At 31.6% G+C, this 24,145-nt stretch overlaps 1 protein-coding gene across 4 annotated transcripts in view; it reads left to right on the top strand.

Annotated features, from left to right (window-relative positions):
- The window catches only part of LOC129983594 (clotting factor G beta subunit-like), a 43,979-nt gene that overhangs the window by 14,280 nt on the left and 5,554 nt on the right, over positions 1 to 24,145 (top strand). For 2 of the 4 annotated variants that reach the window (XM_056093123.1, XM_056093124.1), the window contains 5 exons: positions 3,998 to 4,158; positions 8,003 to 8,159; positions 13,255 to 13,328; positions 16,405 to 16,514; positions 19,870 to 20,114. In XM_056093123.1, the coding sequence (XP_055949098.1) occupies positions 3,998 to 4,158; positions 8,003 to 8,159; positions 13,255 to 13,328; positions 16,405 to 16,514; positions 19,870 to 20,114 (747 nt within the window). The remainder of the gene's footprint in view (positions 1 to 3,997; positions 4,159 to 8,002; positions 8,160 to 13,254; positions 13,329 to 16,404; positions 16,515 to 19,869; positions 20,115 to 24,145) is intronic. The other 2 variants (XM_056093125.1, XM_056093126.1) reach the window with 2 other exon arrangements.

Genomic DNA, 24,145 nt, shown 5'->3' on the forward strand with positions numbered 1-24,145 from the left:
CCCGACTATCACCTGGCAGCTGCCCACTGCCTCATTTTATAGGTCTAGGAGGAGGGGCTAGAAGCCTCTGAACCAATCAGGAACTTTCGAGGCGTATCTCGGTTCCTAATGGACGGCTCGGGAAAATTCTCGATGTTTCGGGTATAATCTATTTTGGCGCCAAAGTCACCAAGCTCTGGGACCTCCGACGCGACACCCGGACTCCGTCCAATACAGATGACTGTAAAATGGTCTTTCTGATGATGGAACCACCTATGCTGGGAAGCAGCATCACAGATTCGTAACAATATGAAACACGGATTACTCGTTGGAATATATTGCAAACTATATTAAACGGCCATAACATATCCCATTCATTTTCTACGAAATTCATTTAGAATGAACTCTCTATCACACTTGACATAATGAATATGCTGTAGCTTACAGACAGCCTCACACAATTTCATAGGATTTGCACGATGAAAGAGGACATTATCAAACTTGAAATGAATATTGTGAAGGATGGCAGCAAGAAAAAGGTCAATTTAAAACAATTAAGCATAAATAAATAATGCACTGTACTGCATTCATGGCTCCTGTTTCTAGTGCAGGAGAATCCGAGATTAATCGTAAAAGGTACAAATTGGAACACATACTTTATGAGGAGAGTTTTAAAAATTTTAATGTGAATTTTCGACGGATATGATACTTAAGAGAGGCTCTATTACATAAGCACAACAAGTGATTGGCTGTGAATATGCGATCAGTTTTAACTATCTGATGAGGAAAAATATTTTGTAAATTTTGATTTGAGATAATTCAAAAATATTTTATTTATTTATTTCGCCTACGTACTAAGTCTCAAGAAGGACTTTCCTTTTATTGCAAATCGCAATATTTTTTTTTTTATTAAACTAAGAGATGGGCAAAAGTTGTAACAGATTAAAACTTGTGAAATTGATCTTGATTAGTGTTTAATTCGGGTCGTGGTGGTCTAGTGGTAAAGAATCGGTTTCAGAACCCGAGGGTTTAAGTTATAGACAAGATTCCACCGAAATGCCGTCTTGTAAGCGGGGAAGGTGCATGTTAAATTCGTTTGTGCCAAACGTCCTCCCACTGATGGCTGTGGAAGTTTGTAGAGGGAGTGCCAGCTCAGGCGTCGTTCTCCTTCCCTGCCCGCTGTTCAAAATTACGAGGTGCGCCTCAAAATGCCCCCAGTGTTGCTTTAAAATGAGGCGTTAATGAAACTAAACTAATATTGTGTTTACTTAATGCTCTACTTTAAATATTATTGTGCATCTTTTAAAATCAAGCCTCACCCGAAGGAATCACCTTAGAAAGAGCTTAACAAAGGTTCATTCAATTAAAAAAAAGAAATTGACTTACAGAAAAAGAAGCAATGGAAAATGAACGTAGCGGCATAATCAATAGAAACTGAAAACAAGAAAGGAGGATAAAAGCAAATGAAAGGTTTAAGATAAAAATTCAACATAGGAAATTGATTTGTCTTTGATCCATGCAGTCCGATTTTCTTTTTAAATATTAGCATGCGCCCTGTAACATGCAAGTAATGCTGTAATACCACATGAAAAAGTCTTCTCCTTTGACCGGAAATTTTAACCATTATGATCTCTGAAATACACGCGAAATAAACCAATATTCAAAGGATAATTCGAATAAAGAAGAGCAAATAATAAAGTAAAGTCTTGAATCTTTTTAAATACGGAAATTTTATTCTAACGTAGATGCCATCAAAGCAAATATTTAGACGAAAATAGTAGTAGAGAAAATCAAAACAAGGCTTTGAGTTCTAAAATATAGGCATTAAAAGGCTACGTTTCATTCATAGAAAAGGCTTACTTTATTTGTATAGTTGCGAATAGAATTTGGGAACCTTTAGATTGGTCAGAGAGAATATTTCTTTTTAATAATATGAATCACCAGACTTATTATGTTACATTAATAGAGAAGTTATTAGATTTATAGGACCCAATGTACAGGTGGGTATCAAAATTCTGGAAATACTTTAGATTTATAAAGAATCCTTTATTAGTATGGTGAAGGATCGCATTTGGCATGTAATACAGCTTGGATTCGCCTAGGAATCGATTCATAAAAGTGTTGAATAGTGTTTAGAGGAATATTGTACCATTCTTCCTGGAGATATTGTGAAAGTTCTGGAAGAGATGCCGGTGGAAGTTATGGATTCCGTATTGAATGCTCTAAAATAGACCACAACGGCTCAATTATATTGCAGTCGGGTGACTGTGAGGGCAAGTCAGAAATTTAACTTCATCTTCGTGTTCGTCAAATCATGATTGGAAAAGTCTTGCTGCATGGATAGGAGCATTATCATCCTGGAAAATTCCATCTCTTGCAGGAAACAAATAGGATAGACCTGATCGGCTAAAATTTCTATTTACTTCTCCCCAGGGATCCTTCCTTTCAGGGTTACGATTGTTCAAGCAGAAAACCATGACATGGCTTCTCATATCATGACAGATCCACCTCCATGCTTGACAGTTAGAAAGAAAAATCACGATCATATGTTTGTGCAGGTGTACTCCAAACGTTCACACATTCTTGTTTTAGGGAAAAGCGTGAAATACGATTCGTCAGACCATATTACTTTTTTCCATATTACTTTATCAATCGACCAGATTTTGTGAGTGTGACACGATTGTAGAAGAAGTTTACCATTAAGATTTGTGACAAGTGGCTTGGGAATTGCTGCTCTGCCATAAATGTTCTGTTTATGAAGATGCCTTCTAACTGCATTCACTGATACTGAAGAATCCAAGTGGGTATTAAGCTCTGCAATCACTTTTGCTGCAGTTGTTCGCTTTTTAGACATTACGCTTCAATAGCCGGCAAACTCTTTCACTGAGCTTCTCTTTCCGCCTACTATTTTGCTTTACTGAATTTGTCTTGCCGCTCTGTGTGTATGCTGTCTTTAGACACCGTACCTCTAGAAAGACCTAAAAGTTGGGATATTTCGGTCGCACTCTTTCCGATTAGATGGCCTCCTACAATTTGGCCTCTTTGAAAATCTGAGAGATCTGACATATTACGATTTTGAAAAAATCCAAAAGTACAGCACTTTAATAAAGCTAACCCATACTACCAGAATATATACATTTCTATTTATAAAAAAATAGCCATTGTTGATTGCTATTATTATATTTTAATGCTTACGAAGCGCATTCAAATTTGTCACTTTTATTGACAGTTGTTTCCATCATTTTAATAACCACCTGTATATATGTAAAAACAATGTCAAGATTTTTAGATTTCCTCTTCGGATATTACTTTCAAAATAGGCCTCATTAATTCCTTTGCTTCACTTTAATTTCATTCTTCATTTTTTTTCTAAGATAATTGTCCGCAAACGGGATAAGGTATAATTTTCTAGAAACACATTTCAATATCTTTATGAAAATTCCGTCCGGTGAGTTTAATAACAAATAAGATGAGAGTATGAAAACACAGATAGCAAAAACAATCAAAGCGTAAACGAAAACAGCGACATATAGGCAGTAAATATTTATAGAACTGCGATAGCACAAAGCATTCACACGGAACTCTGCAGAAATTAGCATTGAAACAAAGAGAAATAACTTGATTACATTTCTCATGTTACTACTTCTGTGTTAGTTTCGATTACTAGGCAAACGAATGTTCGAGAAAATAGCTCAATAGAGATATTACCATGATTCCAGTATATTCGGGAATATTAATCGCCAAAGGCCCCAAGACAGCAAATTTCTCCCCATTGATCTTAGTTCATAATCTTTAGATCTATCTATCAGAGTCTCTTTCTTTCAATTAGATCATCTGAGCAGGTATTATTAAAGATTTGTTATAATATTGCTCTATCCAAACTAAATTTAAAATTCGGTTAAATATTTTCACAAAAATCTTTAATAAGAAGGAAACTATCACGACTTAAATCATTAAATATATTTTTCATCTCCTCTGAAAATTAATATTTACCTCTACTTTTCTTTCGTATTGTTAGGTGGGCCAACCTATCCGTATCTTAGAGAGAAATTTGGTTTACTGGTTATTCCCAACTCGAGGTGCCAGAAATTTGCAGAGAACTCGAGTCACTATAAAGAAAAATTCCCTAGAGGTATTGCGAATGAAATGATTTGCACAGCTTCTCCTAATGAATGTATAGTAAGTGTAAAATATTTTTTTTATTTAAAAAAATGTTTTTTCATCCTTTTCGTAGTGCTGTAGTTTAAAGATTAAAAGAGGCAAACTTCATAGAGGAAGGGAATATCAGATTTAAGAAAGAATTAGTTTCGATTCTTATTTAATTATTTAAAAAAACGTTTTAAAATTAGTACTAAAGAAAAATTAAGTATTAGAGTGTATTTCTAGAAATGTATTCAAGAAATCTTTGAAGTCACACCAAAATATAAATAGCCAACAGAAATACTTTAAATACTCTGTTTTTTTCCAACACTTTGTAATCATTTAGCTTTTGTTTCTATTAAAATTCTTCATATCAATTCTTCCTACACAATTTAAATCTCAGTATGATTGAACAACCAGACCACGCAGTTAACAAATTAAATATAAAATCTTATTTTCTGAAAAATGCAGCAAGATAATTTTTTGCTTTAGTGTAAATGATATGATCATTTTGGTATATTTTCAAAGTTATTATTTTATAATAATAACTAGCTGACCCGGCAAACATTGTTCTGCCTTATAAATTATTTCTATTGAATATTTTGGTTGTTAACGAATGCATTGTAAGTATGTGGGGATGGGATCTATGAAAGAAAGAGGAATGGAGCACTGTAGACGATGATCGCCGATAAAAACAAAAAAACACCAACCATTCATTTTCTCAATACAATATATTTCATTAACATAACGAACATATATATTGTTTGATCTCTTAAAAGTTAAACGTAAAGTGAAAAAAGTAATATATTTTTTGTATTAAAGTATAAAAATGAAATAAAGAAAATCAATATTCATTTCGAAGAGCAATTGAGTGTACGATATTTTTTTTCAGTCCGTCTTTAGCCAACACAAATAAACTCGATAGTTTGCCCATGCCACGTGTGAAAAACATGGTGTGCCCAAATCTAAGCCGCAAACAGACATCGTTTGGCCTTGCAACTTATTCATTGTCACTGCGAATGCGAATCTAATAGGAAATTGAATGCGTTTGAAGTCGATTGGCACGTCTGTGAGAATCTTTGGAATTCGTGGCAGCAAAACATTTTCGGCTCGGAATTTGCCATTCAAAATGGTGACTTCGATAACGTTTTTCATCCATTTTTTAATAAACAATCGCGCGCCATTGTGTAGCCGTTGTGGCTTCAAATTCCGAAGTAAACCCAAAATAAAACTTTCAGTCGTAGAAGGTGTGGTGACATGCCTCGCAAATCCAGTGAGTTCAAAAATTCTGTTGGATAATTTATAGCTTCATTAGCATCGCAAATTTACGATACCATGTCGCCTGACAACGACTGCTGTATCTTGAAGTTTAAATCGTCGATGTCCACATTTTTTGCTCCCAAAAATGGCTCTTTCTGCCAGCCACTCATGTTTTATGTGCGTACATCGGGAAATATGCGGTCAATGACAGCATTTTGCGAATCAACGATAGTGCAGAAATGAGTGGACAATTTTATGCATTTAGTATTTTTATAGACAGCAACTTTTCTATCATCGATATCTAACAATTGGTCCGAGAATGTGTCAGCAGATGGATCTTGTAGCATTCGGACGCGCGTGTTTATTTTTAGCTGGACTTTTTCAACATTACGTCATAGTGGCGATGATTTCAAGCAAGCGTTGATCTCCTCATCGTACGGTGAACGTGGATAGGAACACCCTAATTACCTAGCGTAATGAAATATACTTTACGACCTATTCTCATACCTACCAAATACACATAAAAAATTTCATGAAAATCGGTCGAGCCGTTTCGTAGGAGTATGAACACAAACCCCGTGACATGAGATTTTTATATATTAGATTAATGTTTTTACAGACATAACAATAATATTTAAACACTAAAAGAAGTGACTATATAGGCGGGTTATTATCCTGTTAGCAATTTTTCTTTTTATTTGTTGAACTTTCTTTTTTTTTGGAATCTTTTTTCTTTCCTGTCCTCAAGAAATATAATAAGAGATGCGTTCTTAATGGAACGATATACAAAATTGCTGAACTTTGTGTTGAAAAGATCTGGATGAGGGCTCGTCAGAAGTGTATTGGAAATGAAAAAGCAGATGCACTAGCCAAGGAAGCTTTAAACTTAGAAACCGAAGAAATACCTTTCCATGAGTCCAAATTCCAACTCAGAAATGAGATTAAAAAACGGAAAAATAAGGATTGGCAGGAGAGATGGAAAAATTACATCAAGGGACGAACAACTTATCAACATTTTAAAAACGTTTCAGTTAACCAAATTGACGGTGATTTTTATTTTAACCAAGTACACACTGGCCATGGTGCATTTTCTGTGCCTCAAAATCGTTTCTTTGACCAAAATTCTACTTGTCAGTACGATCTATAAACCAAGAAGTTCTATAAATCATTTGTTGAACGCTTGTGCACAATAGTGAGAACACAGACTCAGATGGCCAAGAAATTGGATGTGTCATGAAGTCGATCTCGTAAAAAAATTCAGTCATTAAAATTTCTCTTAGAGACATTTTGTAAAAGTTTTTTTTTTGTATTTAGCTCTCTCCTAATGTAAAAGGTTAAAGCTCATTTACTGTATTTTAAGCATTTTTAATGTTTCACAACTTATTATGTAATATAAAATGTAATGTTTTTTCTACTCTTTTTCTGCACCAATATGCATTTTCACTAGCATATGCATTTTCTTTATTGCTTGCAAGGGTTCAATGTCATCAAATGTAGTTTGTCCGTTTGTGCTCGGTAGGGTTGCTCTTGGGCGGCCCCATCAAGTTTCCCGCATGGCCTCTGGCTAAATCGGGGTATCGCACAATGTACAAAACGAGACCTCCTTTAAGTTGATGGCTATTAAGCAAATGAGAAATCTGGTATCCTTTAAGTATTTTCATAAAATTTTCTTGTCTTCTTGGCGAGCATCTCTAATGAACAAAGCATGCGCTTCGAGCAATTCAATGATGATGATGATGATGTCGTGTCCGCGTTACCACGGAAAGGGGGTACAGTAGCTTCTGGGGGTAAAGACCTCTGATCAACCGAGGGCAGAAGTCTGACTTCTAGCTCATATGAAGGAGCAATTCAATCAATCACATTTAACAAAAAGAGAAGAAATTTTGAAATGGTATCTAAGGGTCTCGAGTTCTCTCCATAGTTTCGACAAACGGGTATTTGGGGCTTTACAGCATTGATAAATTTTTCACTCTAAGGATATTAGTATAATTTTTTTTTCTCTTTCACTCTTAAATTAATCTGTTTCAATGTTTATCAAATCTCAGAATGCATTGTTACTCAATCTGTCTTTGGCACAAAACTGTATTTTCAATCAAGATATTTCTTATAAAAACCAATGTATTGGCGGAGGCAGATCTTTTACTTCGATACTTTAACAAAGAAATTGGTCTTTTACAGATTTTTTTTGACGGAAAATGAAAAGTTTATCTGCAATTTCCTCGTTTATGCCGGAGCAAAATCTCATCTCCAAAATACATGTTGATGCTTTATTTATTCAGGATACACTTATAAATATTTTCATATATACAGAAATTTGTTTGAAACTTTATTAATTCAAGATACACTTAAAAAGCTTTCCTAGTATTGGGAAATTTGTTCTTCAATCAGGTAAGATTTATATTAGTTTTCACGATTGTGATGAGTGTGCTTTTACATTTTATTTGATCTGACATAAATTTCATCTTTCAAATATTTTTCAAGTTTCTTAAGTCGCGAACTATCTGTACGAAATATTATCGATAAAAATAAATACTGATTTTGAGTTCTTTTGCGATTTAATATGACTTGGATGGATATTTTTCGAAAGCTGCATTTTATATAAATTACTTTTTCCAAACTTCAGGGAGACTCTGGTAGCCCGCTTATGTTCCAAGTAGAAGAACAATGGTATGTTGTTGGAGTGAAATCATTCGGATGGTCTTGCGATAAATCTGAATTTCCAACAGGTTACACTAGAGTGACTGAATATTTGAATTGGATAGAAAGAAACGTTCACTTTGGTAACAAAGGATTTATACCTTCAATCATTTCATGTGCATTAAGCAAAAAATATCTTATTTTCAATATCTTTGTTTGATATATGTGTTTGATATTCAGTGAAAATTTATAACAATTTTAATTCTTTCTATTTGTATGTTTCGTATACTAGAATGTAAAAATGTATAAAATAGCCAGTTAAAATAATTTTTATTAATTTAAAATTTAGATTTTCGTGTTATCATCATTAGCTTAATTGCATATGGAATTTTTAACCAAACCGGAAAATAAGTCAACCATCTTTATATATATATATATATATATATATATATATATATATATATATATACATACAGTACACTCCCGATTATCCGCGGAATTGGGTGGCGCGGCCGCCGCGGATAACAAAAATCGCGGATAATCCGTAGAAAGCTAAAAACGGGTATAGCAAAAGAGGAAACAGTCATTCCAACTTTGAAAAATCGTTTTAGGTACAATAAAACGTAAAATAAACAGCAGGAAATGTTTAACTAACGCTTACTATTTTAGTATATCACTCAAAACTAACCTAAAATGTATTTTGTTAATGAAAACAGAAAAGTGCTTTCTACTTACGAGAGGCGTCAAGGATACACAGAAAAATTAATACATGTGTACTGTTTTAATACTGTAATGTATTATGTAATTACAAATCATAACTGTAAAACTGCACCTTTTTTGAAGAAATCAGTCAAAAAAAAAAAAAAAAACCTTTGTGAGGCAGACGCGGATAACCCTCCCGCGGATAATCGGGAGTCTACTGTATATATATATATATATATATATATATATATATATATATATATATATATATATATATATAGATAGATAGATATATATATTGTTATGAATTCAGGATTCATTCGATTTGTTAGTCGATGAACAAACAGACCTCAATTACGAAAGATGACTTTATTAATAAGAAAACACTAATAAAAAGACAACAAATGGAGGAACAGACACAACAGCCGAGAGGAACACATGCAACACATAGCAGCACACTCAATAAACAGTAGCCCACAAGTAGTAATCGGTAGTAATAACAACCACAACACACAAAGCGTCCAGACAGAATTCAGCAGAAGGAGGAAATCTTCGTAGCTTCACTCTAAGATCTCCCCAAACGTCTGAGCAGTCTTTGTTAACTAAACCTTAGAATGCGGTACAAGTACCAGAAAAAAAAATCTATTTTGGATGCCCTTTTGCCGACCGATTGCAACCCCCCCCCCTCGCTTTAGCTGTATCCAACTGCAGACTCACTACCAGACGATTGACTACTCCACACACGACTCGATGCTGCTTCTATAATAAACACCAGGATTCGCACACAGCGAAGCGGTTCATTGAACTGATGCAACTATTCATGGTTGACTCGCTCTGTGACTTTATAAAGTAGTCGATGATTCTTTCCGTGATTCAATACACGTGTGTTTTCAGCTGAGCCTGCCGATCTTTTATAGTTCCCGGTGCCGGGCAGAGAAGGTTCTGGAACAATCAGGCATATTTCGGTTCCTATTGGCTCTATCACCAAAATTATGGAAGATTCCAGTATTATCTATTTTGTCGTCAAAATTGCCAAATTCGTTGCCATTGCATTCGTCACTAAGTTTGTTGTCAACCCCTGAGATCCCTGATTCGGCACCTGATCTTCCACTATTATTTTTCTTTATATATATATTTCTTTATTATATATTTATATATATATTCTATTCTTTATATATTTCTTATTATATTCTAGTTTCTTTATATATATATATATAATATGAAGTTTTACATAAAATTCAAATCGCGTTTTAGAGCATTTCTATATGTTATGTCAAAGAATGGGTGCTCAAAGCGCTGCCACCGTGTGCGAACATATTTTATGAAAAAATAATTGAATTCTTAATTAATCTGCTTGGTAAAAAAGAGAAAGATAATACAATTTGTTTATTTATGGAAGGAAATATTTTTTGTATTGCAATATTATTTTCTTGAAATATATTGTTTAGTTATTCTTATTGATCAATATATGTACGTACTAAAAAGTTTTAAGAGTTGAGGCATAAAATATGTTAAGAATGCGCTATAAATTTCGTTTGTGGCAAACGTTCTCCCACTGATGGCTGTGGAAGTTTGGAGAGGGAGTGCCAGCTCAGGCGAGGGGCCGCGGTGACCTGGTGGTAAGGTCTCGGCTACGGAACCGGAGGGTTTCAGATTCGGAACCCGATTCCACCGAAGAACGGTCGTGTAAGGAGGTCTGTTGCAAGTTAAATCCGTCGTGACCAAACGTCCTACCGCTCGTGTGGTGTGAAGAGGGGGTGCCAGCTCAGGTGTCGTCCCCGTCATATGACCGCGGTTCAAAATTACGAGGTCCGTCCCAAAATAGCCCTAGTGTTGCTTCAAACGGGGCGTTAATATAACCAAACCAAAAGCCAGCTCAGGCGTCGTTCTCCTTCCCTGCCCACTGTTCAAAATTACTAGGTGCGCCTCAAATTGCCCCCAGTGTTGCTTTAGAATGAGGCGTTAATGAAACTAAACTAATATTGTGTTTACTTCATGCTCTACTTTAAATATTATTGTGCATCTTTTAAAATCAAGCCTCACCCGAAGCATTCACCTTAGAAAGAGCTTAACAAAGGTTCATTCAATAAAAAAAAAGAAATTGACTTACTGAAAAAGAAGCAATGGAAAATGAACGTAGCGGCATAATCAATAGAAACTGAAAACAAGAAAGGAGGATAAAAGCAAATGAAAGGTTTAAGATAAAAATTCAACATAGGAAATTGATTTGTCTTTGATCCATGCAGTCCGATTTTCTTTTTAAATATTAGCATGCGTCCTGTAACATGCAAGTAATGCTGTAATACCACATGCAAAAGTTTGCACTATTTTGTCGTCAAAATTGCCAAATTCGTTGCCATTGCATTCGTCACTAAGTTTGTTGTCAACCCCTGAGATCACTGATTCGGCACCTGATCTTCCACTATTCGATAGTTTCTTTATATATATATATATAATATGAAGTTTTACATAAAATTCAAATCGCGTTTTAGAGCATTTCTATATGTTATGTCAAAGAATGGGTGCTCAAAGCGCTGCCACCGTGTGCGAACATATTTTATGAAAAAATAATTGAATTCTTAATTAATCTGCTTGGTAAAAAAGAGAAAGATAATACAATTTGTTTATTTATGGAAGGAAATATTTTTTGTATTGCAATATTATTTTCTTGAAATATATTGTTTAGTTATTCTTATTGATCAATATATGTACGTACTAAAAAGTTTTAAGAGTTGAGGCATAAAATATGTTAAGAATGCGCTATAAATTTTGAATAAAAGTACTATTGAGAGGAGTAGAGTATTTCTCGCAATTTCAGTAATTAATTGTAATTGTAATTTCTGTTTGAATTCAATTAACATTAAAGAAAGAGAAAAATGTAAAGACTTCTTAGAGATATGCGGATAATCATCAAATGTGATCAGCTTTAAACTTCCTCCCAATTCTCTAATAAACGTATTCTCCATCTGCGCGCATAAAATTGCGGATCATTCAAAAGGCTGCAAATACTTTGCATAGCCGTGACGAATAATAGTTACGAAATAGACATATTTGGCGCAGATATAGGATATTTTTAAAAATCTATTAAGCAGTCTTTGTTAACTAAACCTTGGAATACGGTACAAGTAAGAGAAAAAAAAAGATATATATTTTGGATGCCTTTTTGCTGACTGATTGCAACTAAAATTTGACATAAAACTGCTACTTTAGTCACAAGATCACACACCAAATTTCATTTGGATTATTGCATTTTCAAATGATCGCAATTGCATGGATGCAAAAGTACAGATCTGTAGATGGCCAACTTCTTGTCTTTGAGATGCTAAACGTATATGTCAACCTCTATTTATCAAGTCTTTTACATTTTGTATTTATTGAATTCATTTGTTCTTGAACAGAAAGACAGACTTGCTCTGATTTAATTTCATTCAAAATGATAGAAATCTATAAGTGTACAATTGTTAAAGTGAAAGACCGATATTTGGCAGATGAATTTTCCGATGAATGTCAGCAATCATGTTGCCACCATTCCAACGAATGCCAACATTTACCAGATGAGAGTGTTGACGCTCCTCGGAGAATATTGACATTCTATTATTTCGATCATTTACTATAACGTAGTCTACGTATTAATTTTTAAAAAAAATATTTTCTTGTTATCATTTACATGGTGTGAGTTACGGTAAATTTTGGTTACCCACTAGTAAAGACCATTGTCAGTTCCAAATCTGAAACCGGCCGAATACAATTGCCACAAAATGCGGTCAAAACTCAGCTTTTATAAAACCCTCCTCCTAATCGCTTAATAGGATGAGGGGTTTATAAAATTTATTCCATTTTGGGGCCGGGATAGCCTGGTTGGTAGAGCGTTGGATTCCCAGTCCTTAGGTTGAGAGTTCAAACCCCGCCGGCCGAACATTCCCCGCGTACTTGGTGACTGACAAGCGTATGAATCTGTCCTGGTCGCAAAGTCCTCCATGAGTAATACCACTGGGGGTACTGGATAAGGGGTGATCGTTTTCTGATTCAGGTATAAATTACGATCTGTGGATGAGTGAATGAAATACGTGAATGAAGCCCGCCCTGTAAAAAGGGTTGTGACCTGTGTGTAGCTAAAGTCGTTCTCTAGGCCCTAGATGGCGCTACTATAGAAACAAGAGGCGCTCCCCGTCAGGTTTAAATCGTCTGTCTTCGAATAGCGGGCATTTCCATGGCAAGTGCCATAAGAAACAACAACTACGAATTGAATTTCATCTGTCTTGATCTAAGCTTTTTAAGCTCTCCTGTTTGTAGAAAGATTGAGCGACAGGCAGATATAATTTCTAAAATGTGTTGTTCGAATTTAAAGAAGTCTCAAAAATGGAGATCCCTTAAAATTAAATTTTCTGACGGTTTCGATACTATCTCTTTACATACTTCGTATATGAACAAGTAAAAATTAGCGGCACTTGCATTATTTTACTCATAATTTGAATTTCCTTTGTTTTTCAGAATAAAATCATGTTTAATATAAAATAATGAAATTTATTCCTACAGCTTGTGGATTGTCCCTTAAATTAAGTAATTCTTTAGAAAATGGCACAGATCGACAAGGATCTTGGCCCTGGATGGTAAGCCATTGACTGTATTTAAAGCTATTTTTGTGCTTGTCAGAAACACGCACACACACACATATATATTAGGAAAATATAAAAAACTAGCATTGAGATAAATAGATAAATAGTAAGGAATTAGGCTTGCTTAAATTTTCGTTATAGACATACATTTGCTGATTATCGATAAAATACATTACGATATTATTGGATTTATAGTTTAATAGTATGGAATTTCATATATTGCTATGAAATGTTACATGAAAAATCTTATCTCTCTTCTGAGAATGTTTTAATGTTACAATACAAAATATGTATTAATTAAAATTCAATTTAAACTTAGATATTCACTTTTGTGATGAAAAATTTATCCAGCAATGTTTCGTCTCAGATAATATGCACTGTATTTTTGAAATTTTCAAATTCAAGTTTTCAATATATCTGTGGTTTGTTGAGCAATTGTCAATGGACTATACCTTTACAAACATTTTCCTGTTGAGTATTGATTAACCAATAAAGTTCTGATTTTAGTGACTCCTACAGCAACCCATTTATTTTATTTCAAAAGCAATAAATAAAAAGGAAACCGAAAATAATTTGCACGCAGTGTAAATGTAATTCCTCTAGTAAATATTTTTCAATTTTTTTTCTCACAAATGCCATGTAGAAAAAGACGACTTTAATAATGTCTTAGGGGCAACTGAAACCTTTTTTTTTTACAAGTTAAAAACTTGCAGATAGAATTTTGTTTGCCAATATTTCAATTAGTCTTTTTGAATGAAAAGTCTATATCAATCTAATTCATTCTATTTAATTGCCTTTGATTTTCCATTCTTTGTGTTTAGCTAAACTTTGTATAATTTTTAGGTTTTTTTTACAAGTTATGAAAAAATGATTATTTTTGGTTTCTTAAAAATGTTTGGAACAAAAATAATTTTTTCAGAATAATTTTGCAGAAAACGGAGTTTTTCCGTTTCAAATTTTTTTTACTATGTTATATTTGATATAAAAGAATTTTTGTCTCTCTCTCTCTCTCTCTCTCTCTCTATATATATATATATATATATATATATATGAGCAAACTGGCTTGAGGACTATAATTAAATATATTTTTGTTCTTTCGTATATATATATATTTTTCTAGTCATTTTATTTTTTACAGTTAATTTTTTTTGTAACATTTCCATTGTTTGTTATATTAGTTTTATTTGTAATATAATAAATAATTAAAATTTGGCCGACACTTTAGAAGATAACGGAATATTATAATAAATATACCGATTCAATCAATTAAATTAATAAGTTTTATTAACAAAAGAAATTAATTTTTTTTATCCTGAGCGAAGTCAATTAGCACAGAATAAACGAAGAGAAATATAAAATTTGCACTGCAATGCACGATGTGTAATATTTTATTTGTTTCTTCCATTTTTCAACTAACCATCTGTTTAGAATTCAATGGTACATCAGTGGCTTATGGTGCAGTGAAAAAACTGCAATGATTTTCTTAGCATTTAAGATGTTTAGAAAGTTTGAAGAGTTGTATACTGTCGTGAAATGCATTGGCAAAATAACTTTAGTGCTGAAAAGAAATTAAAATTACTTTTCAATCAGAAATCAATAATGTTATATTATCTTATTGTACTTAGACAAACATCATGATCAGATTTAGTGGACGGATAAAAGTTTTAATCCATGTATATAAATGGATGGAGCTCCTTTTGGACTATGTAGATAAATGCCTTCTTTTTCTATTAATTATAAATCCATGTGATTCAAGCAGATTTTTCAAATAACTATTTTTTGATTGTACTTCTCATTTCTTATAAATTCTTTCGCTTAACTCTCAGTGATGATTTATTTTGACATAGAATTACTTCGAAATTTAAAAACTAACGATTTTTATCAATTTTTTAAATCATCATTAAAAATATCGAATAAAAAAATCATTTTATTTTTTGTGTAATCCATTGATTGCAATTCATAATACTTCCCCACTATATATATATATTTATATATATATAAGATAAAATTGAATTTTAAAGTTTTTTTGCCATAACTGTCGAAAATATTATTGCTCAAAAAATAAAATTTATACCATCTTCAAATTCAAAAATGTATCTTTTCAATGATACCAATTTAATATTTGTGTAAATTTTTCTTATGTTTTGGCAATTTGCCAAAAAAAAGTCTAATTTTCGACATTATATTTTTGCTATGTAATTCAAACAATTTTTATTGCTTTATCAAATATTTAATTGCATGATTTTCTTCCAGTGTTCAAAATTAAGGATTCTGGTTAATGTCCGTGTCGTTTTCAAAACGAATAAAAAAGCGAAGTAACAATTCCACAAAATTTAGAAGATAGGTGAATAGCATGGACACAATATATAATAGTTCAGATGAAAAAAGGAATAGGATATACGCAAGACAATTAAAATAACATGATTTTAATGTCTGACAGTTTAATGGAATCATGGATATCTGAATGAAATTAAATGATAGCAATATCCCTGGTGAACCAGCTAGTTACCACGGACGATGAGTAAAAAATAAAAGACAAAGTTAGTTTAAGAATTCATATCTATCTATCTCTCTCTCTCTGTATATATATATCTCTCTGTGTGTGTGTGATTATGTCAATATTATATATCTAATAAATTTAAAAAAAGATCGAAATCTTGATATGAATGATAATTTCAAACTTAAAAAAGCTATCTTTAGAATCAATGAGTCTAAAAAACTATAAGAAAAAAATCGATTGGGATTAGAAAAGGAGAAATTGTTTAGGCATATTATTTCAATTAACATAACATTGTTTCATCTCTCATGGGAATTGAGATAATTTTCAAATATGATGCAAAGCTATGGTTATTGTAAGTTTATTATGTATATGCTATGGTAAATATAATGAACTGGTGATTATATATAATTATCGAATTAATCATATTTATCAAAACATGTATAAATAATATTAATATTATTTCTATACAATAACGTAATCTATGGAGCTTTGTTCCATGTATAATGGTTCTAACTCGGCATATAAAAGTTTCTTTATTGGATATTTTTTAAATTTTATTTTGGTTTGCAGGTGGCAATCGATATGCGAAACAGACAAGGTGAATTCTATCCCTTATGTTCGGGAAGTATGATTAGTATGAAGCATGCATTAGTTCCAGCTCATTGTTTCCCTCGTCGTGAGTAAGTATCACGGTCAAAATAATATAAAATAAATTTCTTTTACAATATAAATTACTGTATTATTTCTTGGTTTCGATTACGCTAAGTTTCAATTTTATTTTAAAATTTTAAATAATCCGCATTAAAACTGCTGTGTTGTTGTTGCTTATCCTCAAAAGATTTGACATATATCAGATCATCTCCAGCAGGTTGTTGACCGCCAAAAAATCGGGTGGATCCTAGCACAGCCCACCTCTTGGCGTCCTTTTTAATTCTCGCCAAACGAGTGGCGATAACGTCGCCAATGTGGCAACCAACGTGTGTAGACGGATTACGGAGGAGAGCTGTATAGAATTTTAATTTTTTTTAATTTTTTAAATTATATATATATATATATATATATATATATATATATATATATTATAATAAATTTTGTTAATTTTTTTATTTTTTAAATTTATTATTATTATTTATTATTATTATTATTATATTATTAATTATAATTATTAATTATTAAAAAATTAAATTTTTTAAAATTAATTATTTAAAGAATTTTAAATTTTTAAAAAGATATTATTATATCTGGCCTTTAAGTATCGTTTTTCAGTTGAAAACTAATAATAATAACAAATATTCATTTAGTAGTCAACTTGGCGAGATTTCAAACAAATCGCCAAGAGGTGGGCCCATCTAGGATCTACCTAGGATTTAAAAATCTATAATAATTAAGGGATCGGATGTTATGTCTCCCTTTGAAAGTACGATGCAACCCAGAATGTGATCCGGTGAAGCTGGATAGTCACAGCATTTTTTAGAAATGGGATAGATTTTTCTAACACTTTCAAGGAAAGAGACTTAAGGTGGCCACTTTTTAGTCTAGCCACAGCAGTCTGGGAGTCACGGTCACATTTGACTTTCTGCAGAGTGCCAGGGTTAGTTCCCGTGTACCATTTTGCGCAGGTGGAATACACCATATTAAATTGAGTTTACATCTTTTCTTTGAGTATAGTTCTTGATAAGTAAGAAAAGAGCCAGAGGCCGTTTAATTCTCACTACCCTCTTTGGTCAATTTATCAGCGACCTCATGAACACTAATGTTTACTTGTGATGGGATCTATTGGAGGTGGACTTCGTGGTTCTCACAAGGAGTGTTTTTGCTGGCAATGAAATTTTCCATCAGTTCATAACATTGATTATTACGCCATCTATCGTTATGCTCCTCATAGAAAAATGCAGATGCACTGGTTTACAAGATTTATTAAACGAATCTTAATCTTAAATTATTCTTGTTATAAAAATAATTTTTGTAATTTCTCAAATTCCAACTGTCATTATTGATTTACTCTAATTCAAATTGCGGATTGATTTTAAAAATTATGGTTACAGATAAATCATGCTTTTATTTACTAAAATTAAATGATTATGAAACATTCTATATGTTAAAAGTTTTAGATCTTTAATAACATAATGCAGGATAAACGTGCATAAACTGTTCTATATCAATTTGATTATAGAACATTTTATGTCCTTAATAAGACAGTGGGAATTTCCATCTATTCGTTCAAAATACGTTCTTTAAAATTTTACGACTTCTCGTCCCCTATTTATCTTCACATCACACAAATTAAGATCATTGGTTAAAATATTGCATTTTAGTAAGAAATATATTTATATAGTATATTTATGCATTCACTCATAGATTTTCTTATATAACTTCTTAAAATCATTAAAGCGAAATTATTTCATACATTTATTGCAAACGATATCGAGAATAAGATATTCTCTTATTGGTTATAGCAGTTCGTGTGTCCTTTTCATATGTTCAAAATAAAAACTTTGGAAGATAGTTATAATTTGCTTTGAGTTATGGATTATTATGAGTTTTATATAAAGAAATATTACAACTAAAAACCATAACAGTTTTTATATAAAAAAATGGAAACAATAGAATTTAAACAAAAACAAAATGGGTTATAAAAAAGTTTTTCTTATTGTTTTTAGGTAAAGATAAAGGGAAAAAAATGAAACCTGCTATCTCAAATTTCATATTATCATATGAGAACGTTATTATTTATAAATTATTATTTATTTTAATTAATTTAAATCATTAACCAGTTTAAACAGGTTTGAAACAATCACGTGACTATCATATCAGCTGAGCCGATATTTAGAAAAAGATGGCTTTTTTTTATATCAAAATCTTTCGAGCTCTAAAACTTATCGCGAGGGCGGATTCTTTTTTTGTTATAATCTGGTTTAAACTAGTTCGGAACTATCATGTGACTATTGTATTGCGAAATTGTCAACTTTTAGAAACGCAATGGTTCTTTTCATCTAAAACCCGTTCGAATTCCAAAACTTTTTTTTGCCAGTTGGAAAAATTGAAAGTATATATATATATATATATATATATATATATATATATATATATATATATATATATATATATATATATATATATATATATATATATATATATATATATATATATATATATGTAATGATATTTTAAAATTTAATTTAATCCTAATTAATTTCCCAATTTTTTAGCTTAATTCAGCCCATGTCAAAGTCATTCTAAAATATTCTTATTTCCTAATCCAATTCCACTTTTTCTGTTTAATTAATTCAACTGAAGCTTTGGAAAAATGATGCACCACGTGCCGAGTGAAAATGATCCCTCGGTTTCCCTTGTCAAGGTCAACACGTATATTGAATCGACATGTGGCGGAAATCTCATGTTATATAAGATCAGGGATAAAATGTTCAGTTGGCCTTCATTCTTCTCTTTTCGCTCTGTGTCGGTGTTCTGTGTTGTGTGTTCATCGCTCATGCTGGTATATAATGCGTGCTTCTTCAAAATGAAATAAACGACGTCAAGAAATGGAAAGTCTCTTCACTGTATTCGAAACTGTCTTCTGATCAAAAAATTATGCTTATATATGTATTCCCATTTTTTTTTCTGTTCATTCCCATTTTCTTCTCTGTGCTTCTTAGGGTGGTAATTTCTTACGACCCTTCTCTTTACTGGCCAGACAGAAGAATCGGGTACATGACGGACGTTCGTGCCAAGTTGTAACTTTTTTTTTGGAGATAAGTCACCAAATGTGACAACCTTCTTTATCATTTTCTAATAACAATAAAAGCGAAAAAATGATGCCTCAAAAGCGATAAATCGACACTTTTATGGCCGTGGATTTTGTGGCTTTAAAAACTTCAAACCAAAACATCATATGCTTACATAATAATAAATGTAACGAAGTTTAAAAGTTGTAAATAAAGTAAAGTAATATCAAGATTTAAAAAAATGCATTTAAAAATACGATGTTCTAATATTGCCAATGAATTAAACTTGATTCATTTTTCTTTTTTATAGTCCTACTCTGTATAAAGCAAGGATTGGAAATGTCGATCTCAGATTAGCTCAAGAATACAACATCACCCGGATAGTCGTCCATGATGAATACGTCCGCAATCGATTTCGTAATGACATCGCTATTCTGACCCTGGAGAAGGATTTAGAATCTGGAGATTTCTATCCTATTTGTTTACCTCCCAGCCGTGAATTTGTTAACTTAGAGGGGCAGAATAACGCCGTTGTTGGTTGGGAACTTTTGTCATGTAAGCTAATGTTTCATATTTCGTACATGTGATTTTAACTGTTAAGTTTTGGTTGATTATGTCCATGATAATTAATTAGTCAATTACATGATAATTATTAGTTAAGATGTTTGTATAAAGTTACTTATTATAAAAGTAGGCATAGCCAAAAAATAATATCTCTTTCATAATGCTGAAAAGAAAGTTAGAAGTTTTAATATAGATCGGAGAGAAATGCTTTGTCTAAAAGATTAAAAAAAAAAACACATTAAAAATTGGATATGGGCTCTTTTGAAAGTTTCCTCAATTATTGAAAGTCTCTGGCATTCTTTGAATAATGTTACCAAAAACGTTAGACAAATTATCTCATTCATTTTTCATTGCATGAATGAAAGACGTATTTTATGCTTGAAATGTGGAAGAACAGGAGAATGTTATCGCAATGTACTTACATCTATCTATATAATAAAGCTGAATATGTGTGTGTGTGTGTGTATTGGCGCTATACAGGCCAAACCTTTAGATATACATCTACTAAATTTGTTCCGATGAATTACGAATTCTAAATTTTTCTCCAGATCTTATCTTCTGTGAGTCACATTTAATAAAATATTCTTGAGATAATAATATTTTAATTTTAAAATAATTCCACTCTTTTGCAATTAAAACTGACTGAGTTATGAAAATTTGAATGCATTTATTCTATTTTTATAAAAAAGAGCGATTTTAAACCTCTCCATTGACAGTCTTGTAGAAAACAGTGAATCATTACTTGGACTTTTTCCGAGACTGATTGTCTAAAATAATGAAATTTTAGTTTTTCTAAAATAATAATATTCAAAGTTTTATAATTTAGTTAAGCGTGATTGCAGAAGACTGAAACTTCAGATTTTCAAAGTAATTTTACTGAATATTATATATAGAATCGAAGGACTGTATAAAATTTAGAGTTCATAATTGTTTCAAAGTGCATTTATTGATTGAAATAAAATTAAATATTATTTATTGCATTTAAATCTTTTTAAAGATGAAACTGAATTTTCTGTTGAACCAGAGTAATTCTTATTGAATGAAATATTGCATAAATTATAAAAAAAATACTTGCTGAGGTAGTCGTAAGATTACAAGGCTGAAGGATTCGATTTTCTGTAACCATTTATTTCAAAATATGCTTGGTTTTAGCAGAAAAGATTTCGTATTTATTGAAATTTTATCTCTTCCATTTCAAATTTAAATATTACGAATTTAATTATTATATTTAAATAATTTAATATTATTCTATATAATATTTAAATAATTTAAATATTATTCCATTTAAATATTACGGCAGCTGATAGCAAATTAGAAAGTTAAATAGTACAATGAACAGAATATCCAAAGAATATTCTTTCATAATGTGAATTATGTGACTATCGTAATATGAAGCTTAAAAATATTTAGCTGAAGAAGCTGTTAAGAAACCAAAGTATATAAATATTTAATTGAAAATTTTAGAAAGCATTAAACCTGGCGAACCAGCTGGTCGCCAAGAGCGACTAGTTTTCAATAAAATTTATATAAAATGAATCTTATGCGGAAAATGGGAAGCTCTAGCCATCCTATATACTTAGAATTTGGCAGAAAGCATAATATATCAGAGTTTTAAGGGAATATCATAGTCAGCAAGAGTAAAAAGGAAAAGAGCTATAGCAAATAAAGAATGCACAGCGAAACGCTGTTTTTATTCACATTCATATAGGAACGTGAAACCATTAACCATGATAATCTGTTTACATCCTATAGATACAGATAACATATCAGACATTTTCTACATATTTATAATAACTGCAACCAATTTAATACATAATGAATAGTTGTTTATTATTGCAAGGATGATTGACACATATCATATTTTGTGAATGGAAAAACATCCCAACAGTGATATACTCAAGATCTCCGTACAAGGCCATTAGGAAAAACATTCGCAAGTAGCTCAAAATGTTGATTTTCAGATTCATTGCCCCTGTCTACCACAAAGCACTAGTACTTTTCTAGGACATCTGACTCTCTTTAGTTGAACAGACTTGATTTAATATTTGACTGGGTGAATTGTACTTATTCCCTCATATCTGCGATATAATATTCTAGTTAATGCTACTTAAGGATTCGAATTTCAAGTTAGAATGCAATGTCTGTAAGAGAAATTCTGATCGGGTGCTTATTTTACATGTTAAAGGGGTTATAAGTCTTTTAATAAGTTTATCCAATCTAGTGATACAGAATTTCAATTTCTCGATATCGTATTTTTACAGTGATTCTGAATAAATAGGAATATTTAAAAAGTAGTTCTTGATGAGTAATTGTGCTATTTAAATAAAAATTCTGTGAAATATTATGAATCATATTACGTTGTGTAACGAATTAAGTAAAAATAAATTCTCTTGATAGAATAAATGATGTTATAATAAGATCACTCAAGATAATTTCAAGATAATAAGATTTTCATCCTTTTTCATACATTTTCTCCTTTAATAATAAAATAACGAACTGAAATTTCTTTGAAAAGTAAGGTGACACAAACAAAAAACAAAAACAAATGCAAATTCTAATATAAGCAACATCATTTATAAATACTTTATCTTTTGACAGTTTCATCGGTTATTATTAATATCAAAGTTCATGTTAAATAAGCGTCTGTTCAAAGTGCATTCTAGCTAGGTGGTAAAATGGTAGCTTATTTGAAGATAAAGTCTTATTTCTTTGTAAATTACAAGCACCATTGTAAAGGAAGTTGATATGATATATAGCCAAACAGAAAATTAGAATAGAGAAATGACACAAAAACGGCCTTTTTGTGTCATGAAATATGAGACTCATGCACGTAAGGAAATGGATAATTAAGTATTAGATTTTTAATTATGGAGTTGGTTAAGCAATTTAGCCATTATTAATATTATTTGATAATTAAGGATATAAGATTTATTTCTGTGCATTAAAGAAGAAATGGGTTTGTGGTCATAGGGACTAAAATCGAAGAAATATGAAGAAATTTATCGAAGTGAGAGAAGTAGAAAAACATAGTATGAGCCTTTCCTTTTGAGATTCCATTTGAATAAAAATACTTATAAGAATTCCAATGACAGAAAGAATATTCCTACATATGTTATACTTCATCAATGTAAAGTTTTTTGTAATATATTCCTAATGGATGTCTGCTGTAAAAACATGATTCGTTCATATTATATTGCGTTTCTTTTAACATGTCTTTAATTTCGCTTTCAAAAGTTAAAAGAAACGTCTTTAATTCAACTTTTTTTATGCATGATATATAGGGTGTTCATTAATTATTGTCGGGGTTTCCATACCTCATAACTTTCGAATAAAAAATATTACGCAAAAACCAATTACGTATTCGTAAATTACAACTCAAAGAATTTTATTAATGATATTAAAGTGTAAAGCTTGCACAATTACACTTTGTAGATATTCAGCTGAAGGCAATTATGTATTCGTAAATTACAACTCAAAGAATTTTATTAATGATATTAAAAAAATTAAGGAATTTACACATGGCTGCCCTTCGTGGCTCGTAACACATAGAGACGAAATTCGATTTCCCTCCAAGTGTTCTCCAGCATTTGTGGGGTAACATTTTGGATCGCAGTAACAATTCTACGCTTCAGTTCATCAAGGGAGGGCACAGGGGTCTTGTACACTATGTTCTTGACAAACCCCCATAGAAAGAAGTCCAGTAGTGCTATATCTGGTGATCTCGGAGGCCCTGGGATTGGTCCACCTATTCGCATTATTGCCACGTAAAATTCTTTGAGTTGTAATTTATGAATACATAATCGCCTTCAACTGAATGCCTACAAAGCGCAAATTGTGCAAGCTTTACACTTTAATATCATTAATAAAATTGTTTGAGTTGTAATTTACGAATACGTAATCGGTTTTTGCATATATTTTTTATTAATAAAATGCAAGCTTTATTCAAAAGTTATGAGGTATGGAAACCCCGACAATAATTAATGAACGCGCTGTATTTTGTGGTGATATGCTTTGACATGGTT

This window comes from Argiope bruennichi, chromosome 9 (assembly GCF_947563725.1).
Source record: "Argiope bruennichi chromosome 9, qqArgBrue1.1, whole genome shotgun sequence".
NCBI lineage: Eukaryota > Metazoa > Arthropoda > Arachnida > Araneae > Araneidae > Argiope > Argiope bruennichi.